This window comes from Priapulus caudatus, unplaced genomic scaffold, assembly GCF_000485595.1.
Source record: "Priapulus caudatus unplaced genomic scaffold, Priapulus_caudatus-5.0.1 Scaffold269, whole genome shotgun sequence".
Classification (NCBI taxonomy): Eukaryota; Metazoa; Priapulida; class Priapulimorpha; order Priapulimorphida; family Priapulidae; genus Priapulus; species Priapulus caudatus.
The window spans coordinates 183,544-205,120 of record NW_014577330.1 but is presented as its reverse complement, the minus strand read 5'-3'; the positions used below and the strand labels follow the sequence as shown (position 1 = coordinate 205,120).

Below are 21,577 nucleotides of genomic sequence, written 5' to 3'. Positions count from 1 at the left end.
CGATAGAAAAACAAACGGATAAATTTAATAATTACTGTCTGCAAACAACGATAGAAATATGCTAAAAACAAATCTGGAACCGATTACACACGTCTGTTGATGCTCCTGCCACCGAGAGGTGACTGCACAAATACGTGCGAGATATTATTCCATGAGATAAAATAAAAATTCCCCCCCCCCAAAAAAAAATTCGCCCAAATCTCGGACCATTTGAGATTCCAAGAACTTTCGCAGAATTTCCTAACATTCCCCTGAGATTTACCGACCCTTCTGCAACCTAAGCGTTACCTGTCGATGATGAAGAGGCGGCCACGTTGCTGTTCGTCGTCCCTGCCGTCTTGCTGGCTGCCGTCATTCATGCTCCATCTGCCAAGCGCGGCATCCGCACCCACCACGCCAAGGTTGGAGCCGTCATCTGCAACATGGCCAATGTGGTGACAAACGTGACGGCAGAGTATGACGCACTCGTAAACGGTCGGACACGTAGCGAAGAGAATGAAAGTGTCAATGACACTTTAGCTCACCACAAAAAAGGCGACAAAAAGTGAAAGAAGTCAGTTTTAAATTGAGCAACCATCGACGGTACATTATAGAAACGAAGAGATATATATGGGAACTGCCCATTATATACTCTTGATAATTATGCGTCCATTTGTATGTGAAAATATAGTGTATTGAGATGGTGTGAAAGTCTGAGATGTTGGCGAGTGATGGCCGTTACACCTAAATGATTGCCATTTAACGGTTTTTAATTATTCAGATTTAGGCACTGCCTAAAGCGGAGCTCCCGATGTGTAACGTGTAAGATTGAGAGGATACGCTTATTCCACGTAGCTGCTATATAGCACGTGAACAATGGTGTTTCCCTGCCCATAACACAACTTTTGTCAAAGGTTATTGGTTGCATGGAAAGTGTTTACTTCGTATGAGTTTTTCTAGGCGTAGCAACACGGTTGCCATCGTTTATATCGCAATAATAATTTATAAACAAAATGAATCACAATTTGTGATGGTAGATAGCGTCATATACGACGCCTTTGATGTTTCTTAGCGATGGCGTTTGAAATAAATAGGTATTGCTGCGGTCCGACATTGTTTTGGTAAACTTTACTCTAATATAGACTTTTATCGGCAGGGTCGAGAGAAAAATTAACCCAATTTTGCATTAAAGATAGTGTTCAAAGAATCTTGTCAAAACGAACCAGACGAGTGTGGACACCACAGACTGTTTCTGCCGTGTTTATATAATATGCTATATAATTGACAAAACCTACCTAATTTGCATAATTTTTTTTAAAATATCAAAACCCATGTAATACGTTTTGTTGTAACACACATGAAAGACAATGTAACACACATAGCAGACAATGTAACACACATAAAACCGAAGACAATGTAACACACATGGAAGACACTGACAACACACATGGCAGACAATGTAACACACATGGTAGACAATATGACACACATGAAACCGAAGACAATGTAACACACATGGAAGACAATGTAACACACATGGTAGACAATATGACACACATGGAATACAATAACAGCACACATAGCAGACAATGTAACACACATGAAACCGAAGACAATGTAACACACATGGAAGACATGACAATACACATAGCAGACAATGTGACACACATGGTAGACAATATGACACACATAAAACCGAAGACAATGTAACACACATGGTAGACAATGTAACACACGAGGATGACAATGTAACACACATGGTAGACAATGTAACACACATGGTAGACAATGTAACACACATGGTAGACAAGGTAACACACATGGTAGACAATGTAACACACACGAGGCTGACAATGTAACACACATGGTAGACAAGGTAACACACATGGTAGACAATGTAACACACACGAGGCTGACAATGTAACACACATGGAAGACTATATGACACATGGTAGACAAACATTGCAAGGAACAAACAACATACATGGCACGCACTAGCCAAAGCTGGCCGTCAACTTCACTCCGCATTCGAAAGAATGGAAACTACATCATGCTAGGAAGGCAACTCGATCATGCTACGTTTCATCGACACACGTGGGGACAGGGACACAAACGACACACACGCGAGTCAATTTACGGGAGGTTCGCGGAGTCAAATTCGTTGACTGCTGTGGGCGCCGGCTGATTTTCAAAGGGCTCCGTGGTACACAAGGAGGGCAACTGCGCCACTCGGTCGCGACCTCTTCACCCACCTGTAGATGATGCAGCTGAGCTGCCATCCGCCATGTCTGTCTCTTGCCGATTGCTGTCCTCCTGCGGCGACAGACTCAGCCTGCAGATCGGGCACGTGCCATGCTGAAACCACACAGCAGCAGTACGATGGATGACACCAGATCACCACCACGACCACGACGCTCGTCACCATGACACCACATCCCGACACGACACCTCGCACGACGAAACCGTGTTTATTTTCAACTTTATTTTTAACAGTGACACTGATCGCCAGCATGCCTATGATCACAGGCACTTGGAACGTCTCAATAAAAAAAGGTAAATAAACACGAAATGTATTTACTACCAAAGTCTCAATGTTTCTCTACTCTATTTCGCCTATTATTGCCGCTAATTACCCTTAAATGCCGGTCAAATGCTCATCTGCAACACACAAGTACACCGCACGCACGCCCTGTGCACAAACAACATGAGTAAGAGAGCAGGCAGGAAAGCGTGATCGCAAAATTCGCTCGACGCTTGTTTCATTTCACACCTTCACAGCCCAAATACACCAACAACAGCTTTCATCTTGGTATCTATGTGTAGCTAAATGTTCACTTGTTCGAATTATAGCTCTGTCCTTTGTTCTTACCTACTCCCGCCAGAGATATCTCGTGAAATCCTGCAGGAAACGTTCTCTCCGTAAAAATGTAAAGAGGACGAGATGTCTGTTTATACACGAGTAATGGGGCGCATTGCATGCCGGGATGAGCTGCTGCCTGCCTCCGAGCTCCGTTTCGAGGCCCGCCAAGCCAAGCATAATGCGTGCAGGTATGACGTCACACACGACTACAGTGATTGGTCAAAATATCGAGTAGCGCCGTTATGGATTTTCGGATGATACGTCCTCTTTACATTTTCACGGAGAGAACATTTCCTGCAGGATTTCACGAGATATTTCTGGCGGGAGTAGATAAGTACGAACAGAGTTATAATTCAAACAAGTGAACATTTAGCTACACATAGATACCAAGATGAAAGCTGTTGTTGGTGTATTTGGGCTGTGAAGGTGTGAAATGAAGCAAGCGTCGAGCGAATTTTGCGATCACGCTTTCCTACCTGCTCTCTTATTCATGTTGTTTGTGCACAGGGCGTGCGTGCGGTGTACTTGTGTGTTGCAGATGAGCATTTGACCGGCACTTACAGGTAATTAGCAGCAGTAATAGGCGAAATAGACTAGAGAAACATTAAGACTTTGGTAGTAAATCCATTTCGTGTTTATTTACCTTTTTTTTTATTGAGATGTTCCAAGTGCCTGTGCCCGTGATGGTCATCACTATGACAACACATCCTGACAACACCTCCCATAATGAAACATTTTTAACAGAGGCCATTAATAACGAGGTACTGACAGAATGAGGTGCCGGTCGTTCGCACAAGAGTGTTGCCAGTGTTAGTGTTGTTTAATGCGAGAAAAATGTCAATTTTATTCCAGCAAAAGGAATAATAATAGAAACTACATTGACCCTACTGCATTCTTTAATAATTAAACCCAACGCTGTTGGCTAATAAACTATTCATTCGTATCAAGCATGTATACGCCTACGTATAATGCAAGAGATTTTCACTGTATACAATGCGCACACTCGGTAGACTTCACATAGAAGTTCTAACAACTTTACTCACTGAACATTAACACGTGCGCCACCGCCACCCAATACCGCTACCCGATACCGCTACCCGATACCGCTACCCGCTACTGAGAACTGCTATTGAGAACCACTACTGGGAACCGGGAACGCAAACAAACGAGCTTACCAGTTTCAGCCAGGGCACGATACAGTCCGAATGAAAGTGATGATCACAGGGCAACTGCGTCACTTCTTCTGCCAGCACAAACTCCTCCATGCAGACGGAGCACTGTAGCGTCCGCGCTGAAACGCAACGAGGACGCTTATATTGCAGAGCCGAGCAGCCGCTCAAATCGAAAACGTCACGCCGAGGCGCAATTTGCGGGATATCCAGTTACGAGGATTCACGCAGAGGTACGCAGAACACTGATTGTGCTGAAAGGTCAAAAGCGAAGGTCGTCGAGCAACGATTTGCCTGTTTTTCCTACGCGAAAAAAACAGGTTTGCGAAATGCAGTACACTAATAGGTTCGTGGTTACTTAGCAGTGAGCTCCTCCCATGAAGCTAGTGTCACTTAGAATGACTAATTATATTTTTTCTCTGCCATCTACTAAGACAACAGTATAAGCACTCCAGTGAATGGCACTGTGTTTCGCCCACACCGTTTTCTAAACATCAACATTACTTTCACCATGCCCAAGTAGTTATATGTTATTTTTCATACTATTCAAAATAATTAAACAAGTGACAGACAATACATAACACCTACACTAAATGAAAGTGTCAATGACACTGTAGCTCACCACAAAAAAGGACACAAATGAATGAGTAAGAAGAAGTCAGTTCTAATTGAGCAACCATCGACGTAAATTATAGAAACGATTGACATCTGTATATCGCAATAATAATTTATAAACCAAAATGAATCGCAATTTGTGACCGTAGATGGCGCTATAGCCGCTTTGTAGCGATGGCGTTTGAAATAAATAGGTTATGCTGCGTTCCGACATGTTTTGTAAAACTTTACTCTAGTATAGACGTTTTATCGGCAAGGTGGAGAGGAAATACCAATTTTGCATTAAAGATATTGTCAATGAAATCTTGTAAAACGAACCAGACGAGTGTGATGCCACACTGTTTGTTATCTGCGTGTTTATATAATATGCTATATAATTGCCAAACCCTACCTAATTTGCATAATTTTTTTTTTAAATATCAAAACCCCTGGCCCTTATTCATTCACATACCCAAAATGAGCAAAATCCGTTGAACCTGAAGTCCTGAACTGACTAATGGCAATTCCCATTTTTGCCAAAAAATTGCCGTGGCTCGAAAGTACGTTGACTGGCGTGCTTCAAAATAGGACGTTTAATATGGGAGCATAGCAGTAACAACTATACCCAATTTCAAACATGTGGGTCAAACGGTTCCTGAGTTATCGTTGACCGTAGCCAAATGTTGACAGACGGACAGACGGACGGACGGACGGACGACGACCCATGGCAATAGCTCAGCTTGACGATGTCAAGGTGAGCTAAAAACTGGCATCAATTTCAATAATATAATAATTAATACATGTCCGACTTCCACGCTTTCATAGCAACCTATGCACTTGTGACAACTATTTGGACATCCAACTCTGACCTAGTGTTACACCGTGTCTTGCTTTTATAACGACACTGGTAAGGCTATAGGATCGCACCATGGTTATCATACATAACTATACATTCCCAATGTCACTCGCAGGAGTAGACGCCCACGTAGATGTTTTAACATCCCGAAAGGTAGTGCAATCTACCTAGCATCGTCAAAATCAAGAGCATTCATCACAGATACGAGAGGATACAAAATGCAGACGGTTGACTATTAATAAACCTACCGACTTGGTCTGGAGTGATGTTGACTCTAGGCAACTTGTCAATAGTGTGTTCAGGTGCAGGCGGAGGGCCTGCTCCATCTAGCTGATTGAGTAACTATACAAGTTCAAGGGAGAATGCAGTTATTCTCCGCAAAAACATACGATTGTTAGGGCTCCGGCGATGCGGCACACATTCTTGTTGAAGAAATCGAACAGACCCACAAGAGACGTGGTGACAGCAGTATAGGTGTGTCATGGCTATAAGCACCCAGAATTTTTCTTAAATCTCGCTAAACAGAATCGCAAGAGGAAAAGATTTTCGGTAACAATAAATGAAATTGTCAATGACACCGTAGCTCACCACAAAAAAGGACACAAATGAATGAGTGAGTGAGAAGAAGTCAGTTTTAATTGAGCAACCATCGACGTACATTATAGAAACGAAGAGTATATATGGGAGAACTCCCATTATATACTCTTGATATTGATATGGTTAGGGTTAGGGAGTAGGCGTAGGCGACTCCCTAGACTCGTTAGTGGAGTAGGCGAGGTACGGTCCGGCATATTAGATAGTACCAGAGTACGTGCCGATATTTCGAACCGTACCCAGGGTACACTCCGATAGCACCCTAGGGGACATAGACCCTCTCAGCATGTCCTGGCTGCATTACTTAGGTTCACGTTTGGAAACTCAACACATACTCCCCGTGTTTGTTCATCTCTTATACTGGTATGCTCGCTATTAGTGTACGGAGAGATTAACAAACGTGCAGTTTAGTAAACGTTGCAGTGGACTCACTCACGGCTTGTTTCAACTACTACAGCATGTACGCACGTAGCTAGGACGTTGGTACAACACGAATTTCACAGCATAAAACCACTACGTGTGTCTCGATTGTGGAACTGAAAGGAATTCACAACATGCAATTCAATGGAAGAATTCCATGCAAGTAAATTTACAGATAATCTAATGAAAATTTGATGAGTACATATACATATTATCACGATATTATTCCATTCAGTTTAATTTTTAATGTAAGGAAATCTTGTATTACGTCATCACTGTAGGAAAGAGAACTTGTGAGTAGCAACTGAAACATAGTGACCTGGTAATTTTCTAAACTAATATACCTCGTTGCGTATACGTGTACAGCATAAGATCATTTACAAGACAACCAGATGGAATAACAATCTAGGTTTTCCCATGAAGCAAACTCCAGCCTAAGCTGTTTTTACAACATAAACATGTTCTTTTCTGTTCACTACAGCAGACGAGTTAGTGGATTTTTTTTTTAAACATTTACGCAAAGAAGCCAAGTAACAAAAGAAGCCACTCTCATCGAAAAAACAGTGACGGTACCTCACCGTCAAGTTGTGAATATCAGATTTGCCACATCCAGCCTCTATATAGGGCAGCCAATCCGACACGTAAGTAAAGTAATCTGCCTAGAATGAGCTTCCACATATATCTTTATGAGAGACAATGTAACGAGAGTGTCTGAGCCCCGCTGTACACACCTCGCTTCGCGACTGTGCGATCTGCAAGCTCTTGTATACTAAAACAATCCTACCTTCGTAGTCAACACAAAATATCTCCAGTCGCCTATAGATAGAACCTGTGCCAGCTATCGTCCCACTGGCAGTGAAATATATCTGGAACGTTTGAAGGTCAGTCACACTCGTCGTCAAGGTCACCGAGACGCGGCCTTAACGACAACATGAACCCTGAGTTGCTCCCTACGATAGAAAAACAACGGGATAAATTTTAATTAATTACTGTCTGCAAACAACGATAAAATATGCTAAAAACAAATCTGGAACCGATTACACACGTCTTGTGATGCTCCTGCCACGAGAGTGACTGCACAAATACGTGCGAGATATTATTCCATGAGATAAAATAAAAATTCCCCCCCCCCAAAAAAAAAATTCGCCCAAATTCTCGACCATTGAAGATTCCAAGAACTTTCCGCAGACAGTTTCCTAACATTCCCCCTGAGATTTACCGACCCTTCTGCAACCCTAAGCGTTACCTGTCGATGATGAAGAGGCGGCCACGTTGCTGTTCGTCGTCCCTGCGTCTTGCTGGCTGCCGTCTTCATGCTCCATCGTGCCATAGCGCGGCATCGGCACCCACCACGCCAAGTTGGAGCCGTCATCTGCAACATGGCCGATGTGGTGACGAACGTGACGGAGAGTGTGACGCACTCGTAAACCGTGTGACACGTAGCGAAGAGAATGAAAGTGTCAATGACACTGTAGCTCACCACAAAAAAAGGACAAAAAGTGAGAAGAAGTCAGTTTTAATTGAGCAACCATCGACGTACATTATAGAAACGAAGAGTATATATGGGAGAACTCCCATTATATACTCTTGATATTCTGGTTAATGTGCTGGTAAATCTGGTAAATGTTCTGATAAATCTGGTAAATGTGCTGGTAAATCTGGTAAATGTGCTGGTAAATCTGGTTAATGCATGTGCTGGTAAATCATGTAAATGTGCTGGTAATTAATTCTGGTAAATGGGCTGGTAAATATGGTAAATGTGTTTGTGCTGGTATATCTAAACGGTAATCTACAAATCCCAAACGCATTAATTAGTAAAACCGCTGGTAAATCTGATAATACATCTGTTGGTAAAATTTTATCCATCATAGAATCGCTCGTAGATTTGCTGATGAATCCCATTACGCAAAATATTACGAGCTGATATTGCGTTATTACGCTAATTTACTCATATTAGACTAATTTTGTTTCTGACAACGGGCCCCAGCCCCAGAATGTTACTTACAGTGACTGCTTAGCGGACATTAAATGTCATAAATTACATGTAAATGCTTCAACCGCTAATAAACTGTCCGGGCGGTTTGTGCCGGCCGCCTGGGACGTTTCGGATCGAAGCATGTGCATGAGCATACTTCATGTGTGCTGAATGATGAGTGAATGCGCAGCTAGCTAGCTTATTCATGGTTATATGTGTCAGCCGTGCAGAAATGATACTCGCGCGCGATACATCGTGCTAGACAACCAGAGCATGTGTTGTGCACTTGTGCTAGAGCGTGTGTACATACATTTTGCATACTCCCGAGTATCATGTGTGGCTAATGCTTGTACGCGCGAAGACCCGTTGAGGTGGAGGGGCTGACATCCCTACGCGAATGACGTTATGGCTGGGTGGGGAAGATGCGCGTACACGTTCTATAGAGAAATCAGGAAAGCATAACACAGAGGTCTCTATGTGATGCACGCCTGGAAAAACTATCTACATATTAGCGCTATCCGTGCATAGGAACCTTTTCCAAATGTATGTTTCTGTTTCCTACCCAAACTTGAAGTAATGCCGTTGATAGCCGGCGTTTTCCTGTTCGTTTGAATTGCGTGACTCATGCGCTGCTTGTAGAGAGCTCGTCTGTTAGCTGACCGCCCCTTTAAGCGACGAACAGTAACGATTGTTTTACATCAGCTACAAATTGTTCGTTCATCGCTGTGTCGAAACGCTGCGAGTGCGAACTCTTGTGTAGCGTGCCGTCGGCTGAGTTCGAATAGGATGGTGCCGGGAGAAATGACACGTCGGGGAGATGAACACGTATTAGGGTGCTGTGGAGTGGTGGCCGCGTCTCTTGCGTACATAGTTAAAACTAGTTGCGTGCATTGCATCAGACTGGATGCACGATGTATACGTGTGCGCAGGGGATTTCTACTGTCGGCATGCTGCTTAGTGCTTACTGCGATGTCGGTAAAGGCTCATTAAAAATGAAAGTGGTTGATTAAACGGCGTGGCATCGATCATCATCGCATCATGACGTCATGTGGGTAGGCAAGCAGTCCGGATGTCTTTGGTAAGCCAAGTCACAGGATCCCGAAATCTCACCACAATGGACAGCGGGATTTCGTCAATACCACAAAGACGTATCGTTATTAATGTCACCTAAATCTGTAGAAACAAAAGAGAGTCTATGGTGAGTCGGTGACCTATACCTTTGGTCAGTTCTTGATTGGTCTCTTCTTGGCCTCAACCGACTGAACACGTTCAACGCTGCCTCGTTGGATATTTGCGATGTGTGACTAACCCCAACTGAAACCGTAATATAAGATGAGATGTGTACCATACACAGATTAAAACGTAAATAATTTCAAGCTCTGCATGCTGGTTTAAACTAATCCTTAGTTTAGCTTAAAATAAACACATACACGCGTTTTTCGCCGCCGTTGAAGGCGTTCTATTTGCGAGTCGTCAATCCGCCCAGCACAGCTTCCCTCCCCCGTGCGTGGCTGCGTATTACATGTGTAACTGGAACGGCGTATTTACGATGAGCTTGTAAATAATTTACAACTAGACAGATGCAAAGGCAATCGAGCCGGGTGGTTTTCTTCTGGAAGCTGCTGATCTGACAGCGACGGACCAGTCAGCGCGCAGTCAGCTGTTTTGGGGATGGATCGCGTGACCCGCGCTGTCCGATCGTAGTAGCAGGAGGGCGTAGTCGGCGACCAGGCCGGACCATTACTCTGAAAGTATAATAGGAGGAATATAAAGTATATGAAGGAATAATAGGTCCATTGATTATGCAATGTTGACGAATGCTAGAGTAACTGGCACCTTGTGTAGTTAAAGGAATAATATGGCCATTGATTATGCAATGTTGACGAATGCTAGAGTAACTGGCACCTTGTGTATAGTTAATAAGTACATTATCTTATAGCCAAACGCGTATTAGTTTGTCCAATATCACTGCTGGTTACATTACAAACAAGACTTGAAATCGGTTGTTGATATGTATCAACGTATCATTTACGTGCCGTAAATGTCATCCAGGAGTCAAGCGATGACGTAAACATTTGTGCGGCCCGTATGTTTTGGACGCCAGATGAGGCGTCAGCGGTGTAACCACGACCACGGACTAAACATAGAAATAGAGTAAAACACATGTACTAATCATGGACGCACATGGACAGCCCTGACAAAAAGTTCCTTATCACGAGCGTCCATGTTTACGAAATCACTGATGATAGCATTGCGTACGGTCGAGCATGCGTGCGAAAATGTCCGGTGCACTATAAATCTGTATCACACCCGCTTCGCCGGCAGCGGTTTGAAACTGCAAACAACTGATTTTTGGACTTCGGATTTCAATTAGACATTTCTTAGTAACCAGCAGCGATATTGGACAAACTAATACGCGTTTGGCTATAAAGTAATGTACTTATTAACTACACAAGGTGCCAGTTACTCTAGCATTCATCAACATTGCATAATCAATGGACATATTATTCCTTTAATGCTAATGTCAATGCTAAGAGCAATCCGTGGGCGTGATGTTACAACTAATGTTATGTATATTATAATATCGGGGTCACGTAGAGATCAGGGGCCGTTGTCAGAAACACCATGAAGTTAATGCTAATGTTAATGCTAAGATTAACGAGCACTTACGACTAATGTTAACGTTACGAGAACAGTGTTGACAGAACTTCATAATTTGATGTCACAAGGCTCCCGATTGGATGAGAATCAATCGCAAAATTCAAATTCGTGCACATTAATTGTCACAGTAATCTATGCATATTATGATGGTTAACCACATATAAATAATATCTGATAAAAAAAAACATGTCGAGCAGCTGCAACGCGCGATGTGGGTTCTTGGTGCGACATCGCGAGCGTGTCGCGCAGGCACGAGACACTCGCGTACGGGGAGGATATTCTTTTATTGAGGTGCGAGTCACCGGGAATCCTTATAGGCATGAGCTTAACGCTGATACCCGTCCCTTACTCGTGTGACCGTATAACAAATATGATGGAGTCAACTTCCATGGACTTTCATTATAATTATGTCAGGGATATTTTTGTTCTTATTGGTAATAAATTTTACAAGCCTACAAATACAGACCGTGTGGATATCGTCAGTAGATAGATATATCGTCAGTAGATAGATAGATATAGAGGATATCATCACTTGTACTGTATTGATAAGCCAGTGAGCCACTATATAAATTATTTGTATATAACGTATGGTTCGTCAATATACGTGTACATGTCATGATTCTAGCAAGAAAATGCGATTACATTTACACATACCCCTGGGTTACTAGAAAAATGAGGTACTCGTAGCGTGAATGGATCATCCTCGTCACTATCACTGCAAACACATAATCAGTTTTCATTAGTCTAGATTCCAGTAGTACTTAAAAGCACAATAATCCTCTATATATTTAACATGTGTTATGCATGCACAAATATTCAGAAAAGCAGTAGCTTATTATTTGACAATGATGGAGTTCATACCTCGTATTCTCGTAGCCATTATTCTGCTCAAGTCGTTCAAGCTTCTCTATAAATCCGCCATTGCACCTAGGACACGTGTAGTCCTGTAAGTGCAAATTACACAAACTTATTTGAAACGTGCTAATAATTGATGAACAATTGCATGACGTCCTGATGTTTCACTGTAGCATACGATCTCCATACATAAAATCTTTAGTTCAACCCCCATAATATGCCATCAGTAGTCAGTAACAGGACTGAATGTTAAATCAAATTTCAGCTTCAATAGCTGACTCGCCTGCTTCAGTCTATGCTTGTTATTAATCATTCATGCAATAGATGAAACAAGAAAATTAAACTTAGACTAGGAATAATCTATGGACCACTATGAACCAGTCCAGAACACCACAAGAAGAAATCAGTAAAATGTTTGAGGCTGTTGAAGAAGTAATAAAAGCCGACCAACAAGACCAAATGTGTATGTGTGATTTTAATAGGTGATTTTAATACAATTCCAGGGAATAAGAAAGAAACATCCAACTTTAGGGAGGATTAAAATTATTAAACTTGGTCAAAAGAAATAAATTAATCATGTTGAACCAGAGCCAAAAATGTGAAGGGAAGTGGACAAGGGTCCAGGGTGAACAAAAATCTATAATTGATTATGTGATCATTGATAGGGAATTGGAATCAAAAATAAATTGATGAAGATAGGGTGTGGGGTCTGTGCAGGTATGAAGATGGGGAAGGAAAAACAATAGTGAAATACAGCGATCACAACATAATAAAAGTAAATATTAATTTCCAAATAAAGATCGAGACTAACAAAACCCCCAAAAGAGACAATTTAATATTAGGAGCCAAAAAGGTCTAAACAAATGGAAAAAAGCAACTGATAACAGCAAATTAGCCAAAATATGGGAAGAAACAGGTAGCCTCAACAAGAAATATACAAAATGGACAAAGATTATAAAACACAAAATATCTGAATGCTTTACTAAGTCAAGAGCAAGAAGTGGCCCCGGATAAGCAAGGAAATCAAGCAACTATTCGGCTATGGCTCATCAGTACGATTAAACGTCCTATTGTTGGAGGCACGGCCAGTCGACGTACTTTCCGAGGCCAGCGGCATTTTTTGCCAAAAATCGGGAATTGCCATTAGTGCCAGTTCAGGTTGCAACCGGATTTTGCTGCATTTTTGGTATAGTGAATAAATAAGGGTTGGGGATTCTTGATCTATTTAAAAATAAAAATTTGTGGCAAATTAGGTTAGGGGTTTGGCAATTATATAGCATATTATATATAAGACACTTCAGATAACAAACAGTGTGCATCACACGGTCGTCTGGTTGCGTTTACAAGATTTCATTGACAAATATCTTAAATGCAAAATTCGTGCTATGAAGGCATATTATGATTTATACTATTATTATTATATATTATTATTATTCTATAGATGATTCTTATGCTAAGAAACATCAAAAGCGGCGTATAGCGGGCCAATCCCCCCCCTAACGCGTCACAAATTGATTGCATCTTTGGTGTTATAAATTATTTATAATTTTATATAATATTATTTATTATTTCACATATAAAAATTACGCATATAATTATCAAGAGTATCAATACAATGGGAGTTCTCCGCATATATAAGCTCTTGCCGTTTCTATAATGTACGTCGATGGTTGGCTGCCATTAAAACTGACTTCTTCGGTCACTCACGTCATTCATTTGTGGTCCTTTTTTGTGGTGAGCTAGCAGGCTGTCATTGACCTTTGTCATTTATTGGTTACCCGGAAAATACTTTTCCTCTTGCGATTCTGTTTAGCGAGATTTAACGAAGAAATTGCTGGGTGTGTATAGCCATGAACACACCTATAGCTGCTGTCACGAGGACTCTGCTGTGGGTCTGTTCGAATTTCTTCAACAAGGAATGTGTGCCGCATCGCGCGGAGCCCGCTAACAATCGTATGTTTTTGCCGGAGAATTAACCTGCCATTCTCGCCTTGAACTTGTAATAGTTACGTGCAACAGGCTAGATGGAGCAGGCCCTGGCCGCACTGCACGCTGAACCCACACTATATGACAAGTTGCCTAGAGTCAACATGCAGCTCGCAGAGCAAGTCGGTAGGTGTTTATTAATGAGTCCAAGCCGTCTCATTTTGTATCCTCTCGTATCTGTGATGAATGCTCTTGGATTTTGACGATGCTAGGTAAGATTGCACACGCTTTCCGGGATGTTAAAACACATCTACGTGGGCGTCTACCTCCTGCGAGTGACATTGGGAATGTATAGTTATGTATGATAAACAATGGTGGCGATCCTATACCGTTACGGCCAAGTGTCGTTATAAAAGGCGCAAGACCACGGTGTAACACTAGGTCCAGAGTTGATGTTCCAAATGTTGTCACAAGTGCATAGTTGCTATGAAAAGCGTGAAGTCGGACATGTATTATTATTATATTTATTTGAAATTGATGCAGTTTTTTAGGCTTGCACCTTTTGACATCGTCCAAGCGCTGAGCGTATTGGCCGATGCGGTCGTGCGTCCCCCCGTCTATGCCGGTCCGTCGTATCGCGTCTGTTTCCGTCTTGTCAACATTTGCTAACCGGTCACGGATAACTCAGAACCGTTTGAAACGCCAACATGTTTGAAATTGGGTATAGTTGTTATGGCCTATGCTCGCCCATATTAAACGTCCTATTTTGGAAGCAACGCACAGTCAACGTAACTTTCGAGCCAATCGGCAATTTTTTGGCAAAAATGGGAATTGGCCATTAGTGCAGTTCAAGGACTTCAGGTTCAAACGGATTTTGGCTCATTTTGGTATGGTTGAAATGAATAAGGGGTGCCAGGGTTTTGATTATTTAAGAAAAAAAATTATGGCAAATTCAGGTAGGGTTTGGCATTATATAGGCATATTATATAGACACAAACAGGTCTGTGGTGTCACACTTGTCTGGTTCGGTTTAACAAGAAGATTCCTTGATCAATATCTTTAATGGCAAAATTGTATTTCCTCTCCACCTTGCCGATAAAACGTCTATACTAAGAAGTAAAGTTTTTACAAAACATGTCGAAGTCTCAGCATGAAGCCTATTTTATTTCAAACGCCATCGCTGACAAAGCGGCTATAGCGGCGCATCCTACGGTCACAAATTGCGAATTCATTTTTGGTTTATAAATTGATTATTGCGATATACAGATGTCAATCGTTTCTATAATTTACGTCGATGGTTGCTCAATTAGAACTGACTTCATCTTACTCATTCATTTGTGTCCTTTTTTTGTGGGGTGAGGCTACCAGTGTCATTGACACTTCAATTTAGTGTAGGTGTTATGTATTGTCTGTCACTTGTTTTATTATTTTGAATAGTTAATGAATAAATAACATATAACTACTTGGCATGGTGAAAGTAATGTGTGATGTTTAGAAAACGGTGTGCGGCGAAAACACAGTGCCAATTCACTGGAGTGCTTATACTGTTGTCCTTTAGTAGATGGCAGAAGAAAAATATAATTAGGTCATTCTAAGTGACACTAGCTTCATGGAGGAGCTCACTGGGCTAAGTAGACCCGAACCTATTAGTGTACTGCATTTCGCAAACGGCTGTTTTTTTCGCGTAGGAAAAACAGGCAAATCGTTGCTCGAGCGAACCTTCCGCTTTTGACGGGCTTTCAAAGCACAGATCAGTGTTTTCTGCGTACGACTGCTGCGTGAATCGCTCGTACACTGGATATGCCCGGCAAATTGCGCCGTGCCGGCGTGAGCGTTTGCGATTTGAGGGCGGCTTGCCTCGGCTTTGCATATAAGCGTCCTCGTTGCGTTTCAGGCGCGAGACGCTAGCGAGTGCTCCGTCTGCATGGAGGAGTTTTGTGCTGCAGAAAGAAGTGACGAGCAGTTGCGCCTGTGATCATGCACTTTCATTCGGACTGTATCGTGCCGCTGGCTTGAAACGTGTAAGCTCGTTTGTTTGCGTTTGCCCCTGGTTCCGCAGTAGTGGTTCTCAAATAGCCCAGTTCTCAGTAGCGGGTAGCGCCGTAAATCGCCGGTAGCGGTATCCCGGGTAAGCGGTATTGGGTGGCGGTGGCGCACGTGGTTAATGTTCAGTGAGTTAAGTTGTTAGAACTCTAATGGTGAAGTGCTACACCGAGTGTGGGCGCATTGGTATCAGTGAAAGATCTCTTGGCATTATACCGTAGGCGTGATACATGCTTGATAGCGAATGAATAGTTTATTAGGCCAATCAGCGTTGGGTTTAATATTCAAAGAATGCAGTAAGGGTCAATGGTAGTTTTCTATTATTATTCCTTTTTGGCCGTGAATAAAATTGACATTTTTCTGCATTAAACAACCACTACACTGGCAACAATCTCTGTTGCGAAACGACCCGGCATCCTCATTCTGTCATGTACCTCGTTATTTAATGGGTACCCGCTCTGTTAGAAATGTTTCATTATGGGAGGCGCTGTTTGTCAGGATGTGTTGTCCATAGTGATGAGCCATCCACGGGCCACTAGCACTTGGAACATCTGCAATAAAAAAAAAGGCTAAATAAACACGAAATGGATTTAACTAGCCAAAGTCTTAAATGTTTTCTCGTAGTCTAAGTTTCGCCTATTACCTCGGCTGCTAATTACCTGTAAGTGGCTGGTCAAAAATGCTCATCTGCCAACACACCAAGTACACCGCACGCACGCCCTGTGCACAACCAACAATGATAAGAGAGCAGGGTAGGAAAGCGTAGATCGGCAAAATTCGCTGTCGGAGCGCTTTGCTTCATTTCACACCTTCACAGCCCAAATACCACCAAACACCGAGCTTTCATCTTGGTATCTATGTGTAGCTGAAGATGTTCACGTTGTTTGAATTATAACTGCGTTGCGTTCTTATCTCCCCCCGCCAGAAAATAGTCTCGTGAAATTGCCTGCAGGAAGATGTTCTCTCCGTGAAAAATGTAAAGAGACGTATCATCGCGAGAAAATTCCATAACGCGCTACTCGATATTTTGACGCAATCACTGTAGTCATGTTGTGTGCGTCATACCTGCACGCATTATGCTTGGCTTGGCGGGCCTCGAAAGTCGGAAGGCTCGAGGCAGCAGCAGCTCATACCGGCATGCAATGCGCCGCGCATTACTCGTGTAGAAACCAGACATCTCGTCTCTTACATTTTCCACTGAGCAGAATCATATTCCTGCAGGATTTCATGAGATAGTCTGCTGGCGCAAAGGTGCCGGTACGCCCAGGAAATTTCTGTAGGGGGCAAATACAGCAGGATAATTTGTCTGTAGCGCGGGGGGGGCTAAAGGTACTCCCACGCCCTGCTATTGGCCCTATTTGTCCATTAAAAAGCATAGCTCTGAAAATCTCTAGGGGGCAAAACATGCGCCCTGCTGGCCCGCGACTGCTGGCGTACGGCCCTTGCTCATGGCGGGAGTAGGTAAGAACAAAGGACAGAGGCTTAATAATTCCGAAAAGTGAACATTTAGGCTACACATAGATACCAAGATCGAAAGCTGTTGTTGGTGGTATTTGGGGCTGTGAAAATGTGAAGATGAAGATAGCAAGCGTCGAGCGAATTTTTGGCGATCAGCTTTCCTAGCGCTGCTCTCTTATTCATGGTTGTTTGTGGCACAGGGCGTGCGTGGCGGTGTACTTGTGTGTGTGGCCAGATGAGCATTTCACCCACCCGGCATTTACGGGTAATTAAGCGGCAATAATGAGCGAAATACGAGTAGAGAGAACATTAAGACTTTGGTAGTAAATACATTTCGTTGTTTTATTTACCTTTTTTTTATTGACGTTTCCAAGGTGCCTGTGCTCACAGGGCATGGCTGGCGATCAGGTGTCCTGTTTAAGAAATGAAAGTTGAAAATAAATCACGGTTTTTCATCGTGCGAGGTGTCGTGTCGGGAATGTGGTGGTCATGGTGACGAGCGTGCGTGGTCGTGGTGGTGATCTGGATGTCATGCCATCGTACTGCTGCCTGTGTGGTTTCAGCATGGCACGTGCCCGAGTCTGGCAGGCTGAGTCTGTCGCCGGCAGGAGGACAGCAATCGCAAGAGACAAGACTGGCGAGTGGGCTAGCTGCAGCTGCATCATCTACAGGTGGGTGCAGGAGGTCGCGACCGAGTGGCGCAGTTGCCCTCCTTGTGTTCGCACGGAGGCCCTTTGAAATTCAGCGGCGCGCCCAGCGCAGTCAAACGAATTTGACGGTTCCGGTCGAACCTCCCGTAAATTGACTCGCGTGTGTGTCGTTTGTGTCCGGCTGTCCCCCGTGTGTCGATGGAAACGTAGCATGATCGAGTGTGCCTTGATGGTAGTTTCGCATTCTTCGAATGCGGAGTGAAGTTGACGGCCAGCTTTGGGGGCTAAGTGCGTGCAATGTATGTTGTTTTGTTGCCTTGCAACTGTTTGTTCTCCACCATCGTGTGCATATAGTGCTTCGCATGTGTGTACATTGTGCAGCCTGCGTTGTGTGTTACATTGTCTACCGATGTGTGTTACCCTTGGTCTCCATGTGTGTTACATTGTCAGCCTCGTGTGTGTTACATTGTCTACCATTGTGTGTTACCTTTTGTCTACCATGTGTGTTAGCTATTGTCTAGCCATGCTGTGTTACATTGTCTACGACATGTGTGTTACATTGTCATCCTCGTGTGTGTTAACATTTGTCTACGCATAGTGTGTTACATTGTCTTGCGTTTTATGTGTGTCATATTGTCTAACCATGTGTGTCACATTGTCTGGTCTATGTGTAGTTGTCATGATCTTCCATGTGTGTTAACAGTTGTTCCGCTTCGGTTTCATGTGTGTTACATTGTCTGCTATGTGTGGCTGTTATTGGTATTCCATGTGTGTCATATTGTCTACGAGCATGTGTGTTACATTGTCCTTCGCATGTGGTGTTTACATTGTCTTCGGTTTCATGTGTGTCATATTGTCCTACGGCATGTGTGTTAGCATTGTCTGCCAATGTGTGTTGTCAGTGTCTTTTCCATGTGTGTTATCATTGTCTTCGGTTTATGTGTGGTGTACATTGTCCTTGCTATGTGTGTTCAGCATTGCCTTTCATGGTGTGTTACCAACAAAACGTCTTAACATGGGTTTTTGGATATTTTAAAAAAATTAATGCAAATTAGGGTAGGTTTTGGTCATTATATAGGCATATTATATAAACACGCAGATAAGTCTGTGGTGTCCACACTGCGTCTGGTTGCGTTTTGTACAAAGATTCTCAGTTGAGCCAATATCTTTTAATCAAAAAATGGGTATAATTTTTCGTCTGCGACCGGCTGCCGATAAAAGTCGTATATTCGAGTAAAGTTTTACCACAGGAAAACATGTCGGAACGCAGCATAACCTATTTATTTCAAACGCCATCGCTAAGAAACATCAGACCAGCGGGTATTAGCGCTATCTACCAATCAGCAAATTGTGATTCATTTTTGTTTAGTCAATTATTATTGCGATATATAACCGATCGGCAACCGTGGTGCTACGCCTAGAAAAACTCATGACGAAGTAAACACTTTCCATGCAAACGCAATTAACTCTTTGAACAAAAGTTGTGTTATGGGGCAGGGAAACCCATTGTCACGTGCTATATAGCGAGCTAACTGTGGAATAAGCGTATCCTCTGCAATCTTACACGTTACAAACATCGGGAGCTCCGCTTTAGGCAGTGCCTAAATCTGAATATTATAGAAAACGTTAAGTGGCAATCATTTAGGTGTAAGGCCATCACTTCGCCAACGATCCTCACGACTTCACATCTCAAAATACATAATTATTTTCACATACAAAATGGACGCAGTAATTATCAAGCGTATATAATGGGAGGTTCTCATATATACTCTTCGTTTCTATAATGTCCCGTCGATGGGTTGCCTCAAGTTAAAACTGACTTCTTTGCTGAGCTTTTTGTCGCTTTTTTTGTTGGTGAGGGCTAAAGTGTCATTGGACACTCGTTGCATTCTCTTCGCCGTCCCTGTGTCCACTGGTTATACGAGGGTGGCGTGCATACTCTCCGTCACGTTTTGTCCAGCCGCGCGAAAACGATTGGCCATGTTGCAGGATGGACGGCTGTGCAATCCTTGGCGTGGTGGGCTGCCCGATGCCCAGCGCTAATGGCACGATGGAGCATTGATATTTGTTTGACGGGGCCAGCCAGCAAGAACGCAGGGACGACGAAGCAGCAACGTGGCCGCCTCTTCATGCATCGACCGGTAACGCTTAGGGTTGCCAGGAAGGGTCGGTAAAGTCTCAGGGGTTAATGTTAGGAAAGCTGTCTGGCGAAAGTTCTTGGACATGCTGTCAATGGTCGAGAATTTGGGCGAATTTTTTTTTTGGGGGGGGGGAATTTTTTATTTTATCTTCATGGAATATATATCTCGCACTGACTATTTGTGCAGTCAACTCTCCGTGGCATGGGGATTGGCGCGAGCATCAACAAGAATGCGTGTGTAAGTCGGTTCCAGATTTGTTTTTTAGCATATTTTATCGTTGTTTGCAGACAGTAATTAATCTAAACATTTATCAGTTGTTTTTCTAGTCGTAGGGAGCAACTCAGGGTTCATTGTTGTCGTTAAGGCCCGCGTCTCGGTGACGGAGCCTGACGACGAGTGCTGACCTGACTCAAACCGTTCCCAGATTATAATTTGCACTGCCACAGTGGGACGATAGCTGGCACAGGTATCTATAGGGCGAGCCTGCAGATATTTTTGTGTTGAACTACGAAGGTCAGCGATGTTTTAGTATCAAGAGCTTGCAGGATCGCACAGCGGTTCGCGAAGCGAGGTGTGCTACAGCGGGGCTCAGACAACTCGTGTACATTTCTCTCATAAAGATATATGTGGAAGCTCATTCTAGGCAGATTACTTTACTTACGTGTCGGTGTGGGCTGCCCCTATATAGAGGCTGGATGTGGCAAATCTGATATTCACAACCTTGACCGCGGAGGTACCGTCACTGTTTTTTCGATGAGAGTGGCTTCTTTTGTTACTGTGGGCTTCTTTGCCGTAAATGTTTAAAAAAAAAAATCCACTAACTCGTTCTGCTGTATGTGAACAGAAAAGACACATGTTTAATGTTGTTAAAAAACAGCTTAGGGCTGGGAGTTTGCTTCATCGGGAACAACCTAGGATTGTTATTCGGCATTCTGGTTGTCTTTGTAAAATGATCTTATGTGTACCACGTATACGGCAACGAGTTGATTAGTTGGTGTGAGAAATTACCCGAGGTACACTATGTTTCAAGTTACTACTTCACAAGGTTCTCTTTCCTACACGTGATGACGTAATACAAGATCTTCCTTAGCCATTAAAGATATTAAGAACTGGAATGGAATCAATATCGTGATAATATGTATATGTACTCATCCAAATTTTCATTAGATTATCTGTAAATTTATTGCATGGAATCTTCCATTTAATTGCATTGTTTGTGAATGTCCTTCAGTGTCCACAAATCGAGACACCACGTAGTTGGTTTTATGCTGGTCGAATTCGTTGTTGTACCAACGTCTAGCTACGTGCCGTACATGCTGTAGTAGCTGAAACGCGAGCCGTGAGTGAGTCGCACATGCAACGTTTTAGCTAAACCTGCAGCGTTGTTAGATTCTCC

At 43.0% G+C, this 21,577-nt stretch overlaps 1 protein-coding gene across 1 annotated transcript in view; it reads right to left on the bottom strand.

Moving 5' to 3' along the window:
• Positions 1-335: 335 nt before the first annotated feature.
• The window catches only part of LOC106808334 (E3 ubiquitin-protein ligase RNF126-B-like), a gene marked incomplete at its 3' end in the record, with an annotated part of 39,815 nt that continues 18,573 nt past the window's right edge, over positions 336-21,577 (bottom strand). Inside the window, exons 5-8 of the mRNA XM_014811014.1 lie at positions 5,707-5,800; positions 4,015-4,130; positions 2,232-2,334; positions 336-415 (exon numbers count right to left, since the gene is read on the bottom strand). Of these exons, the coding sequence (XP_014666500.1) occupies positions 336-415; positions 2,232-2,334; positions 4,015-4,130; positions 5,707-5,800 (393 nt within the window). The remainder of the gene's footprint in view (positions 416-2,231; positions 2,335-4,014; positions 4,131-5,706; positions 5,801-21,577) is intronic.